Source organism: Somniosus microcephalus, chromosome 12 (assembly GCF_052327205.1).
Source record: "Somniosus microcephalus isolate GS21.2 chromosome 12, FLI_Smic_1.0, whole genome shotgun sequence".
NCBI classification, from domain to species: domain Eukaryota; kingdom Metazoa; phylum Chordata; class Chondrichthyes; order Squaliformes; family Somniosidae; genus Somniosus; species Somniosus microcephalus.
In genome coordinates this window covers 66,559,649-66,580,723 of record NC_140998.1, presented here as the reverse complement: position 1 = coordinate 66,580,723, position 21,075 = coordinate 66,559,649, and the positions used below count along the sequence as shown (strand labels likewise).

The following is a 21,075-nucleotide window of genomic DNA, read 5'->3' as shown; positions in this document are numbered from 1 at the left end:
ATAAATCCACATGACCTCATTGCCTACATCCTAGGGTTTTGAAAGAGGTGGCTATAAAAATAGTGGATGCATTGGTTGTCATCTTCCAAAATTCCATAGATTATAGAACTGTTCCCATGGATTGGAAGGTAGCAAATGTAACCCCACTGTTTAAGAAAGGAGGAAGAGAGAAAACGGGGAACTACAGACCAGTTACCCTGCATCAGTTGTAGGGAAAATGCTAGAATCTATTATTAAGGATGTGGTAACAGGCCACTTAGAAAGTAATAATAGGATTCAGCAGAGTCAACAGAGGTTTATGAAAGGGAAATCATGTTTGACAAATCTGTTTGAGTTTTTTGTGGTTATAACTAGCAGAATAGATAAGGGGAACCAGTGGATGTGGTATATTTGGAATTTCAGAAGGCATTCGATAAGGTGCCACACAAGAGGTTATTAAACAAAATTAGGGCTCATGTGATTGGGGGTAATATACTAGCATGGATTGAAGATTGGATAACGGACAGAAAACAGAGAGTAGGAATAAACGGGTCATTTTCGGGTTGGCAGGCTGTAATTAGTGGGGTACCACAAGGATCAGTGCTTGGGCCTCAGCTATTCACAATCTATATCAATGATTTGGATGAGGGACCAAATGTAATATATCCAAGTTTGCTGATGATACAAAGCTATGTGGGAATTTAAGTTATGAGGAGGATGCAAAGAGGCTGCAAGAGGATATAGACCGGCTGAGTGAGTGGGCAAGAACATGGCAAATGGAATATAATGTGGAGAAATGTGAAGTTACCACATAGGCAGGAAAAATAGAAAAGCAGAGTATTTTTTAAATGGTGAGAGATTGGGAAACAATACTGTGGAGGAGGAATTCCTAGAGTGTATACGGGATGGTTTCCTGGACCAATATGTCGAGGAACCAACTAGAGATCAGGCTATCTTAGACTGGGTATTATGTAATGAGAAAGGATTAATTAGCAATCTTGTTGTGCAAGGCCCCTTGCACTGAAGCGATCATAATATGATAGAATTCTTCATTAAAATGGAGAGTGAAGTAGTTGACTCAGAGACTAGGGTCCTGAATTTAAATAAAGGAAAGTATGATGGTATGAGGCACGAGTTGGCTAGGATGGATTGGGGAACATTACTTAAAGGGTTGACAGTGGATAGGCAATGGCAAACATTTAAAGATCGCATGGATGAACTACAGAATTTGTTCATCCCTGTTTGGCATAAAAATAAAACAAAAAAGGTGAGTCAACCGTGGCTAACAAGGGAAATTAGGGATAGCTTAAGATCCAAGAAGAGGACATATAATTTGGCCAGAAAAAGCAGCAAACCTGAGGATTGGGAGCAGTTTAGGGTTCAGCAAAGGAAGACAAAAGGATTAATTAAGAGGGGGAAAATAGATTATGAGAGTAAGCTTGCAGGGAACATAAAAACTGACTGTAAAAGCTTTTATAGATATATGAAGAGAAAAAGATTGGTGAAGTCAAGCATAGGTCCCTTGCAGTCAGAATCAGGGGAATTTATAATGGGGAACAAAGAAATGGCAGGCCAATTAAATACATACTTTGGTTTTGTCTTCACAAAGGAGGACGCAAATAACCTCCCAGGGATGTCGTGGAACGTAGGATCTAATGAGAGGGAGGAACTGAATGAAATCAGTATTTGTAGGGAAATGGTGTTAGGGAAATTGACGGGATTGAAGGCCGATAAATCCCCAGGGCCTGATAATCTACATCCTAGGGTACATAAGGAAGTGGCCCTAGAAATAGTAGATGCATTGCTAGTCATCTTCCAAAATTCTATAGACTCTGGAAGAGTTCCCATGGATTGAAGGGTAGCTAATGTAACCCCACTATTTAAAAAAGGTGGTAGAGAGAAAACGGGGAATTATAGACCGGTAATTCTGACATCGGTAGTGGGGGAAATGCTAGAGTCCATTATAAAAGATATAATAGCAGAGCACTTGGAAAACAGTGACAGGATTGGACAAAGTCAACATGGATTTACAAAAGGTAAATCATGCTTGACTAATCTACTGGAATTTTTTGAAGATGTAACTGGTAGAATAGTTAAGGGAGAACCAGTCGATGTGGTGTATTTCGACTTTCAGAAGGCTTTCGATAAGGTCCCGCATAAGAGATTAGCGTGTAAAGTTAAAGCACACGGGTTGGAGGTAAGGCACTGGCTTGGATAGAGAACTGGTTCACAGGCAGGAAGCAAAGAGTTGGAATAAATGGGTCTTTTTCCGAGTGGCAGGCAGTGACTAGTGAGGTACCGCAGGGATCGGTGCTAGGACCCCAGCTATTCACAATATATATAAATGATCTAGACGAGGGAACTAGATGTAATATCTCCAAGTTTGCAGAAGACACAAAGCTGGGTGGGCATCTGTGCTGTGAGGAGGATGCAGAGAAACTCCAGTATGATTTGGACAGGTTGGGTGATTGGGCAGATGCATGGCAGATGCAGTATAATGTGGATAAATGTGAGGTTATCCACTTAGGTGGCAAAGACAGAAAGGCAGATTATTATCTGAACGGCAATAGATTAGGAGAAGGGGAAGTGCAACGAGACCTGGGTGTCCTTGTGCACCAGTCGCTGAAGGTAAGCATGCAGGTGCAGCACGCGGTTAAGAAGGCAAATGGTATGTTGGCCTTCATAGCGAGAGGATTCGAGTACAGAAGCAAGGATGTCTTGCTGCAGTTGTACAGGGTCTTGGTGAGACCACACCTTGAGTATTGTGTGCAGTTTTGGTCGCCTTATCTGAGGAAGGATGTTCTTGCCATGGAGGGAGTGCAGCGAAGATTCACCAGACTGTTACCTGGGATGGTAGGAATGACGTATGAGGAGAGATTGGGTCGATTAGGCTTATATTCGCTAGAATGTAGTAGAATGAGAGGGGATCTCATTGAAACTTATAAAATTCTGACAGGACTGGACAGACTAGATGCAGGAAAGATGTTCCCGATGGCGGGGAGTCCAGAACCAGGGGTCATAGTCTAAGGATAAGGGGTAAGCCATTTAGGACTGAGATGAGGAGGAATTTCTTCACCCAGAGAGTGGTGAACCTGTGGAATTCTCTACCACAGAAGGCAGTTGAGGCCAATTCATTAAATATATTCAAGAAGGAGTTAGATATATTTCTTAAGGCTAAAGGGATCAAGGGATATGGGGAGAAAGCAGTGTCAGGGTACTGAATTTGGATGATCAGCCATGATCTCATTAAATGGCGGAACAGGCTCGAGGGGCCGAATGGCCTACTCCTGCTCCTATCTTCTATGTTTCTATGTTGGTGTTCAGAGGGACCTGGGTGTCCTTGTACAAGAATCTCTGAAAGTTAACATGTAGGCACAGCAATCAATTAGGAAAGGAAATGGTATGTTGGCCTTTATTACAAGAGGATTTGATTATAAGAGTAAAGACATCTTACTGCAATTATATAGGGCCCTGGTGAGACCACACCTTGAGTATTGTGTACAGTTTTGTTCTTCTTACCTAAGGAATGATAAAACTTGTCTCTAATTGGCAATCGCACACAGAAAGGCAAATTGCAAAATTGCCAAGGTGGCTTATGCTCTTTTGAGGTTGGGGCTGAGTCTCATTTTCAAAGTTCTACACAGTCAAGGTTCTACTTTGCATAATATGTGCTACACCCAACCTTGAAGGTTTTGTTCAAATCAACACAAGGGGCAGGATTTTCATTGGGCCATGGAGGCGGGATTGGAGGCGTGTGGGGGTTATAATTGCAAAAACTGGCGGGCGGGCCCAACCCCGCCTCCATCCCGCCTCCAAGCAATTTTCATTAATTCGTGTTTAATGGTCCCATCTCCGTCCCAACTCCAAGAGGCGGGATAGGCCGTTAAGGCCCTTAACAAGCACTAAATTGCCTCTATAATGCCATTTTGAAAGACCTTTGCGATTTTAACCCTTTTCTCACGTGAAACACATCTGTTCTGAAACACGACGGTGAAACCTGGTGGAAGCACAATTGGATTGCTGACTATCAGCTGCAACTCAATCATTAAAGAGGAGATTTGATCAGTCATCATTTGTAGGTGGCAGGACTTTGTATTCTCAGGTCTGGGGGAACATTTAGAAGGCATAATCACAGCTGTGGAAGTTTGGAGCCTGACACCCATCTCCAGTGTGACCTCCTGGGAAACCCCTCTTGCCACCTTCACTGAGCGCTTCCTCAACTGAGGCATATACCAGAAGCATGGGAGCCATTTATTTCCTTCCCTTCTGGACATTAGATGAGGACAAAGACCAGCCGCGGCACCAGCAGAACCAGGAAGAACAGCAGCACCAACAGCAGCAGCACCAACAGCAGCAGAAACAACAGGAGCGCCAAGCTGCTGCTCACCCACCTGAAGCTGCACAGGCCAGAAGGGGCTAGCACATGGAAGCCCGTCGGCGCAGGAGATACCCCCCAAACAGGGTCTACAGACACAGAGTCAGCTACCTCAACATGTCTGAGCAGCAGTGCCAAAGGCGGCTCCGACTTTCGCGAGAGGTAGTGGGTGACATCTGCGCAATGCTGCAACATGATCTGCAGGCCAGAGGACCAGGTGGACAACCCTTACCAGTAGCCATCAAAGTCACCACCGCACTCAACTTTTTTTGCCTCAGGCTCATTCCAGGCATCAGCAGCAGACATCAGCAGCATCTCCCAGGCGGCCGCACACACTTGCATCACACAGGTAACCGATGCCCTCTTTGCCATCGTGCACAATCACATCCATTTCACCAAGGATCAAGCAAGTGTCACGGCGCGTGTGGTTGGATTAGCTAATCTGGCAGGCTTTTCAAGGGTGAAGGGCATCGTTGACTGTACACATGTGGCCCTTAAGGCACCCCATCGCAATCCAGGTATTTTTGTCAACCGCAAGGGCTTCCACTCCCTTAACATTCAGCTGGTGTGTGACCACAAGAAGGAAATTTTGCATGTTTGTGCCAAGTACCCTGGCAGTTGCCATGACTCCTTCATACTGCGCCAGTCTAGTGTGCCTCCACTATTCAGTCCGCCAGACCAACTTAACGGATGGCTACTTGGAGACAAAGGCTATCCCCTGAGGACGTGGCTAATGACGCCATTGAGGAGCCCATCCAACGAAGCTGAGGAGAGCTACAACTCCAGCCACATGTCCACCAGAGTCATAATGGAGCAAACCATCAGTTTGCTGAAGATGCGCTTCAGATGCCTGGATAGATCAGGTGGAGCCCTGCAGTACTCAGCAGCCAGGGTCTCCAGAATCGTCGTGGTTTGCTGTGCACTCCACAACATGGCACAGCATCGTGGCTTGCAGATTCCTGAGGACCAAGTGGCTTGTTACATATCCTCCTCAGGTGAGGAGGAGGAGGAGGAGGAGGAGAGCGAAAACGAACATCTTGCAGAGACCCATCAACCAACGGCAGCAGTACGCGAGAACATTGCTGCCCGGGATGCAAGGAACGCACTCATCTTGGCCAGATTTGCTTAGCCTAGCCAATCAAGCACTTTTGCCTCGCAGCTTCTTACCTGAGCATCGACAATGGCCAAGGACCAGCGGATTCCTAGCAATTTGACCACCATACTGACAATTGCAAGTAATCCTAAGCCCTCAATGTGAAAGTCCCATTCGCGAAATGACACACACCACAACTACAGCAGTAGCCATCAGATTTTTTATTTACATTATTCATCTGATGGCTTTTTCACAGAAAACATCAAATTTCACCCAAGTGACTACCCTTGTGACTATTTGTGCAGTATCTTTCTCTTACGCGGTGCTTCCCCTGTGGCTTCAGCAGATGTGGAGGCCCTGTCATAAATCTCATCCTCATAAAGAAACTACTCATGAAATAACGCTGGATGGCCAGCTGGTGGCGCCGTCCAAGGAGTATAAATACTCGGGCGTGGGCCCAGCTTTCCAGGGACATTTTGTAAGACAGGAACTAGTGAAGTACAACTAGACCTTCATGTTCTGAAACAAGTTGATTAACACCTTGCTTTATACTCAAACCAAGTGCATAGTGAGTTTTATTACGTCAGGCCCCTTGCTCACTTTCTTGCTGCTCCCGTCTCGACACCTTTGGCGGGCGTCCTCTGGGGTTGCGAACCTGTGAGGGCTCGGCAACAGTCTGCTGCTCCTACGGCTATGCAGGGGTTGAGACGCTGATCTCAGTTGGGTGTGGATTCTGGTGGGTCTCTGACCGAGGGCTCTGCAGTGGCATGGAAGTGTGAGCGCTTGGAGAGGAGCCCCCACTTCCTTGATGTCTGACACCAACTTCCCTCTCATGGGTCAGGTCCCCCTCAGCGCTTGCAAGTGGCTTGAGAGCACCTTGCTGCACATCAGGGGGGCCATGGGGACCCATATCTGCACTGGCAGTCCTACTCAGAAGGACTTCCATGAAGGTCTGGTTTCTCTGTTCAATAGATGACCATCACTCCTCCAGAGATGTGGGAGAAAGCAGGGACCGGGTACTGAATTTGGATGATCAGCCATGATCACATTGAATGGCGGAGCAGGCTCGAGGGGCTGAATGGCCTACTCCTGCTCCTATCTTCTATGTTTCTATGTTTCTATGTCATTCTATTCTGAACACTCACCATGTTTTCTGCACTCTGGCGACTTATCACCTCCATGGGGGTTGCCATCCTTTCCATGGTGATGCGTTCATGCGCCAATGACTCCACAAAGGCTGTGCTCATGTTTGCTATGGACTGCTCCATTCGCTCCACACTCGCAGTGACCCTGGAGACAAAACCTGCCAGAGGCTCCTGCATCTGTTCCTGGAGTTCCAACACTGCTGATCTTATGGATGGACCCAGAGGCAGAGGGTTGACATGCAGCTGAGCCGAGCTGGCAGAGTCCTGCGCCCTCCGACTAGGACTCTCCACTGCTGTCCCTGTCTCCACAATCTGCTGATGCTCACTTGTGAGCTGTGATACACCAGGTGACAACACTACTCTATGTCCCGAAAGTCCCACCGAGGTGTGAGTGTCTGCGCTGGTGCTGGGTGCGCTGAGTTCTGCTGATGCTGTGCCCTCAGAGGTTGCAGCTTTCTCTGAGGAGTCTTGAGGTTCATGCTCTTCCTCCTGGCTAGTGGGGACGGGTGCTTGTGATGGTCCTGTGGGGGAGTAAAGGAAAGAGTCAGAGATGTGATGCCAAGGTTACATGCACATTGCATATTGCAGATGATCATAAGTCCATCTGTTAGAGCTTCAGAATCATTATCAGCGACTCATGCAATGTCAATGAGAGAGATGGAAAACTATTCTGTCACCAGCTTGCTGTGATGCACCCCTCTGTCCGTCCCCCACTTGCGCATCTTCCTCCACTCCTACGATCTCCAGGACCGCCTCCTCCCAGGGGGTGAGGTGGGCTACTGAGGGTAGCCCTCCTCCTGTCGTCGCTCTTTCTCGCTTATTGTGAGCTCTCTTTTCCTGCAATGAGGGAGACAAGTGGAGGTTGAGTGAGAATGAAGGAGTGAGTGTAGAGATTCCATAGCATAGATACTTAGAAGGAGACAAAGATGGAGTGAGGTGGCAAAACCAAGGGCCCTCCCTGTGTGTGGTCAGTTGTTTTCATAGCATCACAATGATAGGGAGTGTGAGGGCTGCATAGTCGAATAGTTAGGTGAATGTGACCATAGAGAGAGAGGGAATGGGTAAGGGTGCATGGATGTCAGTGTCAAGTGGGATGTGGAGGAAGAGATTGCTAAAGCTGAGTGCTGGTGAGGAGAGGCAATGGGGTTCAGATTGAGGGTGATGGGAAATTCATACTCACTTTTCCAGTGCGCAGAAGGTCATGAAACCTCTTCCTGCACTGAATCCAGGTTCTGCGGGTTGCTGAGGATGAGTTGACCTCCTCTGCCACCTGGATCCACGCAGCCTTGGTCTGCTGGGGAGGCTTCTTCCTCCCTAAAGAAGGGAAGAGCACCTCTTTATGAGCTCTTGCTCCCTCAACTGAAGCCTGCAAGGCAACGTCATTAAACCTCGGAGCAGACCTAAGTCTCTCGCTGGTCATTCTGCCTCCAGGTCCCTGTAGCATGAAAGGCCAAAAGGTTGGCAGTCTGCAGAAGAAGCAAGGCTTGTTGCAGACCTTAAATGCAGCAGCAATGATGACATCATCGGAGGCGACTTTCAGACTGGAAAAACTCATTTGCCATGGGTTCCCACACATTGGAACTCAATTGGCCAATTAAGCTAAAATCGCATCAATCTCCCACATCGATTTGGATTCGGGTGGATAACACGAAATGCGGATTACACGACCCCAGCCCGCCCCTGAATTAAAATCCAGCCCAAGGTGTCTGAAGTGAAAAACACTAACACCACTCACAAGCACAAAATTCACAACATTTGTAAACAAATCAATTTATTAAAAAGAAACAATAGTTAACATAGACACAGTTTCTCAAAATAATTCAATCATAAAAGGATTTAAGTATGAACGTGATACAAGATCCCCGATTACATAATCATCTTTTTTTAATCCAAAATTGCTTTGAACAAAATTGAAGTTTCTTCCAAAAAGGTTTTCTTATGTATACAGTGGAAGGATATTTTAAAACAATCTTTGACTGCAATGATAATGTGCATTTATAGATCATGTTTAACATGGAAAATGATCCAATGTGTTTTACATGGGGGAGGGAGAAGTAAAATAGAATGATAGAATAGTACAGCACAGAAGGAGGCCATTCGGCCCATTGAGTCTGCGCCGGCTCTCTCGAAGAGCAATCCAGTTAGTCCCACTCCCCCGCTCTTTCCCCATATCCCTGCAATTTTTTCTCCTTCAAGTATTTATCCAATTCCCTTTTGAAGGCTACTATTGAATTTGTTTCCACCACCTTATCAGGCAGCGCATTCCAAATCCTAACCACTCGTTGTGTAAAAAAGTTTTCCCTCTTGTCGCCTCTGGTTCGTTTGCCAATCACCTTAAATCTGTTCCATCTGGTTATCGACCCTTCAGCCATTGGAAACAGTTTCTCTTTATTTATTCTATCTAAACCCTTCATGATTTTAAACACAATACAAATAGATAAAAACAATGAATGATGAGCTATGTGGAGGTAAGATTAGGATGTATAATGGAAAGTTTTGTTGGAAAGATGGGTTCTGAGAATGTTTTTAAAGCTGGAGAGGGAAGTAGTGAGGCAGAGGGGTTTAAAGAGGGAATTCCAGAGAATAAGACCAAGGTCATTTAAAGCTCTGCCACCAGCGGCAGTGGGATGTACAGGATAGCAGAGTCAGAAGACTGAGGGGTACAGGAGAGGGATATAAGGCTAAAGAAGACTATAGAGGCAGATGGATTTGAAAATGAGGATCCAATGTAAGCCAGTAAGGATGGGGATGATGGGTGAACACGTCTGTGTGGGACAGTTTGCTGGCAGCTGAGTTTTGAATAGGTTGGAGTATTTATGAAGGGTGGAGGATGGGAAGCCAGAAAGTAGAAATCAAAACAACAACAACTTGCATTTATATAGTGTCACTAACCTGGTAAAACGTCCCAAGGAGTTCCACAGGAGCGATAATCAAACAAAGCTAGAGCGACGAAATGCATGGATGAGGGTTTCAGCAACAGCACAGCAGACAATGTCATGGAGGTAGAAGTAAGCTGTCTATTGATGGGGTTTGAAGCTTAACTGAGTGGAGCAGAATGCCAACATTTTCCACAGTGCGGGTTAGAGTGCAGAGCTGTGAGAAACAAGACTCTCCTAGAGATTTGGAATCCAGTGGTGTTGGTTGGGTGGAGAAACGAACGACCCATAGAATCCAGGGGTATTTCCCCGGAACACCTCCTTCTTTAAAAGATGCAGAGGATCAGTGCCAATATAGTGTGAGAGGTCATCTCAGGTTTTGGTACAGCCATTGTTGTCCATGTGGATCTTAGTAATTGCATTCCATCCATAACTATTTAATTAACAAGGGAGTCAAAATTTTACGATTTAAAAAGATTAATGTCAGTTTAGGCAATATTTGATGTTTCGAGGTTATCCACATCAATAAAACATTTAAAGTAACGATTAAGCTCTTTTTTAAAGTTTTTAACCGTAATTTTCAGTGAACCACAAACAGGACATGTAGCTTCAAGGGCACGCAAGTAGCAATGGACCTGGCGTGTTAAATGTCCAGAGCCAACCCTTCCCTCAAATAACGTAACAATGATATAGCAAGAAACGAAAATGTAAATTACAGTTAATCATCAGTTAATTGGCTGTACAATGACACGTAGTGGGCTGAAGTGTGTACAGTATTGGGGTGGGAGGGGCAGGACGGAGACACGCCTCCGGGGTGGTGTTGGCAGGATCGGATATCTGGCATGGGTTGAGAACAGTTGGGTTTACTGTGACAGGCAGTTCCAATCAGATACAGTGATGCCCTTTCAGCAGTGGCCCGGTACACGACTGCCACGATGAGAACGCTTCACGCCGTGTCTCTTTCTGCAGCTCTCTTTTTCACTTTAGCGCTCCTGATTCTGACCTTATCCACGAGCTCTCACCGGCGAAGGGCTGCCGCCGAAAGCAGTTGGGTTTCGGACACACACGAGTCGCGTTTTAGCCCTCGGCAGCGTGAACTCGTGGACGAACTAGAAGAAAGAGTGGCAGAAATCATTCGTTACCAAGAACCCGTTCGCCGACCACAACCTGTGGGGTTTTCTGACCCCGACCGTGTTCGAGAATCCTCATTCGGAAGATCTCACACTGCTGGCGAGGTCTTCAGTGTTTTGTGGGAGAAAACGGGAGGAGCTGATGGTAATCTAACCAGGGCGACTGTCGGGTGCAGTGACTTTAGAAATATCACAGGAATTGAATTCCTGGGCTCCGGTTATACTAAAACTGTTCTCAAAGGGAATCTGCAAGACGGCACTGCCATCGCCCTGAAAGCTGTTAACAGCCAGGGGAATGAAGTAATGCGCTGTATTCGGCGTTATGGGCAAGCTCGGGATTGCTACAGACTGGCGGCTTATAAAATCATCAAGGAAATCACTCTGCTCCAAAAGCTTCGGCATCCGAATATCATCCAGGTAACCTGAGCTACTACTGAATTATGGCACAAATTGATTTTCATTACAATCAGTAGCTCATACTTGACGCAATTCGTTTGAACCCATCTATCTCCATTTGTGAAGTGGCTGGGGACATTTTTTGTTTAAAGTTAAAGGCACTTATTAATACAATTTGTTATAATTAATTATTATTGTGCAGACGTAACGTTTTTTAATTTAATAAAATAGCGAGGCAATTGGCAGATTTCGCAGTGAATATGGTCGGTGTTTATAGATAATCTATACATGGTATATAACTATATTCACATTACTCAGTATTGGGACGGTGACTGATCGCGCTCTATTCATTTAAGGATGAGTTGGGAGGGACATAACTTCATTTATCACTGTTCTAAAGATCAGGTAACACGTTGCTTGCGTTCGCATTCCTTCAATTCATACGTTAAACTTTCAAGGATGATTTATGGCTTTTACAGAAAAATTGACCAATTCCAGAATCCCATCCCAGAAATGCTGGTAAAAGTCGCAGAAGGAATGGCAGACTCAGAATTTAACTTGTTCAGTCATTATAAACGAATGGCTCTAATTGTAAACAATAAGGTTGTAATTCCTCAAGACACAGGAATTTGCCTCATGGTCCAGTGTTTCTGTTGCTCCTATTACAGTATTCTCACTTTATGCTGGTCAGCCACACCCTGGGTAGTACAGTACTGGAATAAAGTGCTTACAAACCACTACCAACAGCTCCGTTCTTATTCCTCATGTGTTTGAACACTGATTGGTTTTAACTGGACGTGTTTAATAAAAATCTTATTCGTTAATATCTCATTTATTTAGATTGTATGTGATCGTTTTTATGTCAGCACTGTTACAAAGAAATTCGACCTCAGAAGAGGTTTCAGAGGTTTGTTAGTGGGATTAGGGCCTGGAGTTTCCGCTCGGGGCGCAATCGGCAAATTGCGCCCAGAATGTGCCTGACACTGCGCTAGTTTTGGCGAGGTGAAGTTACGCCCAAGTTTCCATGCGCACTCATTCGCATAAGCCCCAAATGTAATATTTCCCCTGCATCAACGCAATCAAGCAGCGTAATCAAACATAATCGATTGGCGACTGGAACATAAGAAATCGGAGCAGGCCGACATGTGCTTCGGTGGGGTAGAGTAAAGGGTAGGGGAAACTATCCCACACAGAGTGAGGCTGGAGACCGCTTGGTAAGCAGCACTTATCTTTAAACTAATTGATACTTCTGCAGCAGCAGGGCAGTGGCTTCAACTGACTGCTGATCATGTGATTAACACTGGATTAATGTGAGGGCGGGTGCCTGGGCACCTGAGAATGTGGGCACAATGTGATGAACCTCCCCAACGAGCGCAATTAGTAGAAACACGAAATAACAACAGGAAATGCTGGAAAAACTCAGCAGGTCAGGCAACATCCGTGGAGAGAAATTTGAGTTGACGTTTCGGGTTGGACCCTTCTTCAAAACTGGAAAGAAAAGAAACTGGATCGGAGGCAGGGCTGCGATCGGACAAAAGAATAAAAGAAACAAAAGAAGTAAAAGAGATTAGAAGCTAGACGAGATGGTGATAGGCTGGGATTAGGTGTAAAGTGTACTGGCGAAAGATAGCTGCCAGGTGTGAGAGAGAAACAAAAGGAAAGGGGGGGGGGAGGAGTGGAACAATTACAAGAGAAAATGAAATGGGGGCCGAGCTTATGATCTGAAATTGTTGAACTCGATATTGTTATTTCGGACTTCCAACATCTGCAGTATTTTGTTATCGTAGTAGAAACACGCCTTTCCAACCCAGGGACATGCCCAGTTTTGTGGGTGGGGACTGGTTCAGGTGGAGGGGCTGTTGAAGTAGTGTAAGAGATGGTGGATACTTGAGCATAAAGTAGTGATGCGCGCGACTCACTTATGCCTAAAGTTCCACAATCTTTTGGGTTATTTGATTTGATTCCGCCCAGATTAAGGTGTTATCGGGTGGAAATCACGCGGAAACTCTAGGCCTCTGTAATTAGGCCCTGTGCTGTTTAGGCCCTAAGCTCGCCACCTCCCACTCCTCCTTTAAGACGCTCCTTAGCCTCTTTGAACAAGAACATAAGAACATAAGAAATAGGAGCAGGAGTAGGCCATATGACCCCTCGAGCCAGCTCCGCCATTCAATAAGATCATGGCTAATCTTTGACCTCAACTCATGTTCCTCCATTCTGCAAGCTTTTGGTCACCTGTCCGAATGTCTTCTTTTGCTCACTGTCAATTTATTTGTCTGATTACACTCCATGGGACTTGGGACTTATTTTTTAACTATGTTTGAAGGCGCTATATAAATACAAGTAGTTTTTCTGTGTTTGATGAAAACAACCCATCGGACGGGAGACGTTTATCATTGCTATCTAAGATGTTGACATGAGAGCATTACAGAGACACTGCGTTCTCTATTGTGTTTTCGGCATTCAATTCCTATCTAATTTAGCTTTTGTCCCCATACAGTTATACGGTCAGTGCTACGATGGTAGTTTGGAAGATGGGCCTGTAATCACCGCGGTGATAGAACTGGGAACTCCAGTGGAGATGATTAAGCTTTTGCAAACTCCCTGGGAAGAGAGATTCAGGGTAAGAAAATAAGACCTAATTATCAAGGGTTTTAGGCAGTAAACTGGGCAGGACTGGAGTTACCCTGCGTGCCAGTGGTCTGGAGTAGATGTCTGCGGAGAGAAACAATTCTCCTCTAAAACACTGCCGAGAGGAGGCACACAGGAGAATTCAACATTTACAAGTGACAATCGACTGCCTGAGCTACCGGCATTTATCAGTTTCACAAAGTCCAGTTGTAACTGAGCCGTTCTGTCGGTGGAGCTGGACACACCAGGTGAAGGTTAGTTATTGAAATGGATTGTAAATTATTATTCAGTCAGACAAGCACACCCATAGGAAAGGAATACCGTTCATAATACAAGACTATACAATCAATTTAAATTTGGTCGAAACACTCATTCAGTCGGTTATAATTATGTATTTCAAAGTCGCATGTTACCACATTACTAAATCTACTGTAAATGAAGGTAACGTTGAATTCTCCTGTGTGCCTCCTCTGGGCAGTGTTTTAACACTAGAATAATATTTTTCACCGAATTTCTCGCTTCCTCGTATAAAGAATGCAGATTTCTGCTGGGCCATGGTTCCCTCTGGTATCTGACCCATTCTACACGCGTGAGCCTCCAGAGTGAACATGGGAACCTACAACTATCCTAGTCTGTTCGGCTCAGTATTACACTCAGAAGATACACTTAACCACAGGGCTGTCCCAAGAAGAGCTTTTTATAAGTGCCAGCCAACTGCTTAATATTAAAGCACGGCAAACGAAGACGATTAACAGTGCACTTGCTGACCCCAAGATATCTCATGCAACACTTCCGCTTCTCGATGCCAGTGAATGCCCCGCTTGGTTTTGCAGGTGTCTTGGTTCCTGTATTTTCGGGGGGAGAGGGTATTGGTTCCAGTGCTGTATTATGCTGTCTTGTTTCTGTTTCAGATTTGTCTGAGTCTAGTGAAGCTGCTCCATTATTTGGCTCACTCGCCTCTTGGGTCGGTGCTTCTGTTGGATTTCCAGCCGCATCAGTTTGTCATTGTGGACGGAGAGCTCAAAGTGACGGACTTAGACGATGTCAGCACGGAAGAACTTTCCTGCAAGACAGACAGTGACTGTGTACTGGAGTTTCCCACCAGGAATTTCAACCTTCAGTGTGGAGCAGAAGGGAAATGTCAAAGAATAAACGAAAAGAGAAATCTTTACAACGCATTCAGGTATCTACAGAGCTGGGCACTGTCCAGGACATATTGCAAGTTAACACATTTCCCGTACATTTTTAACTTTTGAAGTTCACCTGTCATTTTAATACAGCCGTTAAAACTGATATTCTAATTTCCATTCACATAATGATTAAATTCACTTGTATTATACCCACGTATTAATAAGCTTTCCATGCTGTGTTGTTTTGACTGCGTTTTCTCCATTAATGTTTTTCATTTCCTTTTTAAAGATTTTTCTTTACATACCTGCTGCCCTACAGTGCACCCTCTGCCTTAAGACCTCTCCTGTGCGAAATTATGAATGCAACAGGTAATTACTGCCTTTACTTGCATTTTTCCATGAGGTAGCGGTAACGTCGATAATTGAATGTGATTTATATTGCCCACAGGAGACCTACGATATGGGATTAATAAAACGCTAGAAACTTTTGAAGAAGTGTTGCATCTTTACAAATCTGGATTGCATCGCATTAATCGTTCTCAGTCCTGGCTGGAAGGTACTGCTTTGGATTTAATATTCTTTAAAATTATGAAAAATTTTGAGAGTGGATACAGAGAGAATGTTTTCACTTGGGGGAAGAGCATAACTAGACGCCACGGATATAAGATAGTCGCCAAGAAATCCAATAGGAAATTCAGAAGAAACTTCTTTACCCAAAGAGTGGTGAGAATGTGGAACTCGCTACCACGGAGTGTTTGAAGCGAATAGTACAGATGCATTTAAAGGGAGGCTAGACAAGCATATGAGGGAGAAGGGAATAGAGGGTTATGCTGATAGAGTTAGATGAGGAAAGACGGGAAGAGGCTCGAGTGGAGCATAAACGCCAGCATGGACTGGTTGGGCGGCATGGACTGGTTGGGCCGAATGGCCTGCTTCTGTGCCGTATATCCCATGTAATCCTATGTAATTCTTACCCCTCCCCCAATTTATTATTTCTTCAGCGGGGACAACAAGACCTTCTCAGATACAAATCCTCCTTGCAGCTGATCTCCGTATGACCTGCAGTGATATGAATCGGCCTTCTAACAGCATATAGATAGAGATGGGAAAAAAATACATGTTTTATTTGTATTGGAGCTAATGTGAACTTGCATCATTATACAGGGGCCGAATATACATTTGCAACATCAATAACATCTTAACAAAGATCCCAATATTTCTTATGGGGATGATTGGAGATATTTTGTGCTCAAGCATTTGATACAGCATTCTATGAATGAATTTCACCTTGATCCACCCCGTCTAAAGTAATTTATACAACTCTTTCTAAATGCAATACAAATAATCTGAAATGACTCAACAGGTTTTCTCTATACCCTTTGCAATATTTCCAGTGTATTTTCAATTCATGTCCATCTCACTTTTATATCTCCACTGCCAAGACGGCAAGGAGGCAATCTGTTTCTAGGCCAGTATCAAATCTCTGTTTGGATGGCTACAATAAGGCAAAAGGTACCTTCCTATTTTGTTGCTGTTTTTCTCCTTTCTTTCCACATAGATGCCACAGCCTTTGTTTGACATTTTGATGCCCATTGTAGCAATGTGGGGAAATAGAATCTGGTTTATTCTTATCAGGCACTGAGCAGTGGTGCTCCAATAAACAGTGCTGCTGTGCTACCTCTATTTTGTGCCAAGCTATTATATGTGTCATTTTTTTCCCTGTTTGGAATTTACCAATATGGGAAAGGAGTAAGATTTCACTGAGTGTAGAGAAGGTTTTGTGGCACTGCGGTGACTGTGTAAATTGGAAGCTGTGTCATTTAAAAAAAATCCCATATGCATTATACTTTTGCATTTACATATCACAAAACTGTGGAATAAATTCCATATCAAATCACTAAAAATCAAATGGTCCATTTATATCACAAGTGTGTAATGAACTTTTGTCAAAGTTTTTAATTTGTAGTCGGAGTACATGTGCGGCATCACAGCTAGTGATCAAGATGTAATATACAAATGATGGAATTTGTTAACCTATACTTTTATTTGCAATACATTTGATAAACTTACCCTACTGACCAGATAATTTTAAATGCTAATGTGTTTCAGTTATTATTACTGACCATGCTTGAAATTAAGGGAGCTCAATTAGGTGACTTCTACATTTGGAGCACCTAAGTGGATTACAGTCCAGAGCAATTTCAGATTTTGAATTCTGAAATTGTTCAATTCAGATTTGGATGTAACTTCAGAGCTCAATCGTGCTGATGCGGGAAAGGTAACATGTGCAGGATATAACACTTTTGCTGTTACTGTCTTGCAGATTATAAGATATTTGAGGGATTTCGCATTCAAGAAAATTCGGACTACAAATGTTGGCCATCTTACAACCACCAGGGTTGTTTGCTGTCAGTCCATAACAGAGAGGAGGCTGCAGCAATCTGCCACTCTCAACAACAGTGCCAAAGCTTCATTATTACCCAGCAGACAACATGGCCTGGTACAGTTATACTCTCCTCCTCTTTGGTGAAGCTGATAGCAACTATAATAAGGACCAATGTCTCGTGAAATGTGCCAGCACAGAGAATCTGAGGAATTTGAATGACATATATATAGGTGTAAATTAATATGACAGCTGCTACAAAATTGAATACTTTTTTTAAAAAAAAGAGCAAATAGCAGGAAAACTCAGGAGGCAATGAACTGATCCCAATTTTGGATGTGTTTTAGTGGTGACCATAAATTGATAGTTGATGTACTGCCAAGGATTGGTTTTACCAAGTGCAGGTGAGTTTCATGGGATGGCAGCAGAAAAGACAAAGAAGGATCTATTAACAATATAATGGAGGCAGGAATAGAGCATGCAATTAGATTATAGTTTAATAATTCTGGACAGGAATATTTACTTTATGACTTTGCATCCAATTACCTTAATGGTCTAGCACAATAGCTTGGCAAACATGGGGCTTAAAATGAGAGTTCTATGAGTAGAATGACTGCTTTCAACGCAATAAATACAGCCAGCAGAGACTTTACAAAGTAGTTACAGCACAGAAACAAGCTTTGAAAGGAGCTGAATCTGCTTTTTTGATATAGGGACTGAGCACCTGGGAGATGAGTGAAAAAGAACATTCAATATTGATAGTATGCTGATGCATATAGCTGTTCAGTAGTGCCATCGTTATACATTACTGCAAAGTTGTTCCTACTTCACTGCAATGCTAAAGAAGCTGAGCTAAAAAGATAGATCCAATTGATCTCCCAACCTGACTGATAATTCGAAACCCAAACTGCAGATCTCAGGCAGCAGTGTAAACACAGACAGACAGACTAGATGCAGGAAGGATGTTCCCGATGGTGGGGGAGTCCAGAACCAGGGGGTCACAGTCTAAGGATAAGGGGTAAGCCATTTAGGACAGAGATGAGGAGGAATTTCTTCACCCAGAGAGTGGTGAACCTGTGGAATTCTCTACCACAGAAGGCAGTTGAGGCCAATTCATTAAATATATTCAAGAAGGAGTTAGATATATTTCTTAAGGCTAAAGGGATCAAGGGATATGGGGAGAAGGCAGGGACAGGCTACTGAGTTTGGATGATCAGCCATGATCTCATTGAATGGTGGAGCAGGCTCGAGGGGCTGAATGGCCTACTCCTGCTCCTATCTTCTAAATCCCCAAGGGCAAAGCCAAACCAGGATAAGGGAGAAAAAAAACCCATTAATAATGTCTAAGATGATTCCCCAATTGGTTGTCCCTCCTGGATACAATATTAAAAATATTTTAATGGCCACAAAATTAACAGAACTGTTTTGTGCACATGCATTGTGACATCGCCATGCAAACATCATGATGTGAATCTAAGAACTCTTTACCAACTCAGATTGGGGTTTTGTAAGTGCCAGTATAAATCAGCCCTCCAAACCTGAGACAAACCCATGAGTGACTCACCAGTTCAATGGATAGAGTTTGAATGCACTGTAAGTAGCTAAAAATATTCAGTCATGATATTGCCATAGTTTTTTGATTGCAGCATCTATTGCACAACACTTTCACTTTCAGTAAAATCCTCCAATTATGTCATTGACCTTGCCTTGAGTAATTTAAAAAAATGAAGTCAGAGATTTATGGTCCAGGTATTCAGCACCAAACTGAGCAGCATCGACTTTAGAAGCAATGTAAGGAGGGAGTTATAGAATCATAGAATCATAGAATGGTTATATCCCTAGAATTTTTTTTCCTTCAGGTATTTATCCAATTCCCTTTTGAAAGCCATGATTGAATCTGCCTCCACCACCCTTTCAGGCAGTGCATTCCAGATCCTAACCACTCACTGCGTAAAAAAGTTTTTCCTCATGTCGCCTTTGGTTCTTCTGCCAATCACCTTAAATCTGTGAGTTGTGGTTATACTGCTTGTTCATGTTTTTCTTATGTGCAGGAAGCCAAAACTCCACACATCTATACTCAAATGTATTTATAGTGCATTGATTACTGGGCTACAGCAATTCATGGAATTACTCACAATGAAAAGAGCCAGTGGGATAGTTTTCTGCCTTTACAAATTAAATGGGATAATGATTGCTCAAAGTTGTGTGTTTACTTTAAAAGTTTAGGTAACATTTATAAATTAGGATGAATAGTGGCTGTAGCCAATTGCATGGCACTACATGTTCAAGACCACCTCCTCAGGACGGTGGCCTCTATCCAGATGGGAAACTTTTGATTACTGCAAAATCAGGAATGTTGACACTAAATGGGGCATTAATTAATGTTGGGAGCTTAATATAGCCAGATTAATAACTATTATTTTTCTACAGGTCGGTACTTGGTGTCATTCAGAAGCAGCACTGATCTGATATGGGATATTAATTCAACTGTCTACATGAAGTCTAGTAGCTTAAGGGCACCTATGTGAAGAATCAAGTTCATAAGAGTAGTTCATCTTGAAAGAATGAAACTAATTACAGATGCAAGAATTAAATGCTATTTCAGTTATTCATATTACTGCTGTTTGATCAATATGCCAAGTTTTCCAAGACTTTTTGACTGGAACCCGAGAGTGAGAATGTTGAAATGATCGACTCTAAAGAAAGAAGAATGTGCTATGATCACCAGTCTGAAGACACTAACTGAAATATTAATTGATGATATGAGTCTTCAGGGAATGTTTCTTAATTGTTACAGGTGGTAGAATCAAACTGATAGTATTGCAATACTATTGAAGAAAGAATTCTATATAAATTTGTTTCTAGCAGAGTAGTACTACTGCCTTCACGACATTTTCAACATGGACTGGTTGATCCAACTGCATTTGCTTCTAAGGTTATTTCAGAGTTTACCCTTGAGGCAGCAACAGATGAGGTGCTCACTTTAGTTGATCTGGTAACTCAGTAGGTACTGGTACTGGACCCTACAGTCCTAGTTTTGATCCTTTTCCTGTGCTGAGTTATCAGTCTAAGATGGGGGAAGTAGAAGTGCTACAATTGACCTCAATGTTCCCAGCTAGAGCGGGGCATTGACCAGAGTCCCCAAAATCAATTGCCATTCAGTGAGAAGTGTGCATATAGATGCCAGCTGAGGATGCAGTTGGACTTGGCTGTGATAAAATGGCCAAGGCTCACACATGAAGAACAGTCACATGGTTACAGAGGGGCACAGCATCATATAAAGTGTTGGAGGGTAACAGCATGGGCAGTTATGAAATTTGGAGGAGACAGGGAAGAGTGGGTCATAAACATTGCTAAAACAAATTGAGGGGAGGAGAAACATGGCCACTTCTAGGAACATACATGTGTAGGAGTCTTTAGAAGGAAAACTGGAGGTGGGAGAGGTTTGAGTTCTACAGGAGATTTTCAGAAAAGATTACTGGAATGGTATTGAAGAAATGACCTTACAGGTTACAGATGTATTTTCAATGAAAAAGTGTAATATGTTTAAAATTTTCATTTCAAAACTTATACATTATGCTTTTCTGAGTACAGAAAATAAAATTACATTTACAGAAGTAAAGGCAAAAGGGAGTTTTTGCTTTATTGCACAGCCACCATGAAACCCCACCTTGTCAGAGAATCACATGCCAAATAGCTAATAATACTAAATATAGAAAAATGTAACTTAAATTGAATTCGGATGGCAAACCTGATTGCCTTCATCAAGAACATAAGAACATAAGAAATAAGAGCAGGAGTAGGCCATACGGCCCCTCGAGCCTGCTCCGCCATTCCATAAGATCATGGCTGATCATTGACCTCAACTCTACTTTCCCGCCCGATCGCCATATCCCTTGATTCCTCTAGAGTCCAAAAACCTATCTATCTCAGCCTTGAA

The 21,075-nt window shown here is 43.5% G+C and overlaps 1 protein-coding gene across 1 annotated transcript; it reads left to right on the top strand.

Moving 5' to 3' along the window:
* The first annotated feature begins 10,276 nt into the window (after window positions 1-10,276).
* On the top strand, window positions 10,277-20,751 carry LOC147109250 (extracellular tyrosine-protein kinase PKDCC-like). The gene is made up of 7 exons (XM_086003014.1): window positions 10,277-11,015; window positions 13,492-13,614; window positions 14,534-14,805; window positions 15,042-15,121; window positions 15,201-15,308; window positions 17,076-17,252; window positions 19,566-20,751. The coding sequence occupies exons 1-7, from the start codon at window positions 10,404-10,406 to the stop codon at window positions 19,661-19,663; spliced, it is 1,470 nt and encodes a 489-aa protein (XP_085859140.1). The 5' UTR covers window positions 10,277-10,403; the 3' UTR covers window positions 19,664-20,751.
* Window positions 20,752-21,075: the final 324 nt, after the last annotated feature.

Bases quoted from the DNA above. Each gene is read 5' to 3' on its own strand.
- LOC147109250 (XM_086003014.1), top strand. From the start codon at position 10,404: ATGAGAACGCTTCACGCCGTGTCTCTTTCTGCAGCTCTCTTTTTCACT. The intron at 14,806-15,041 runs GTATCTACAGAG...TCCTTTTTAAAG, and splicing joins AATCTTTACAACGCATTCAG to ATTTTTCTTTACATACCTGC. The intron at 15,122-15,200 runs GTAATTACTGCC...TATTGCCCACAG, and splicing joins CGAAATTATGAATGCAACAG to GAGACCTACGATATGGGATT.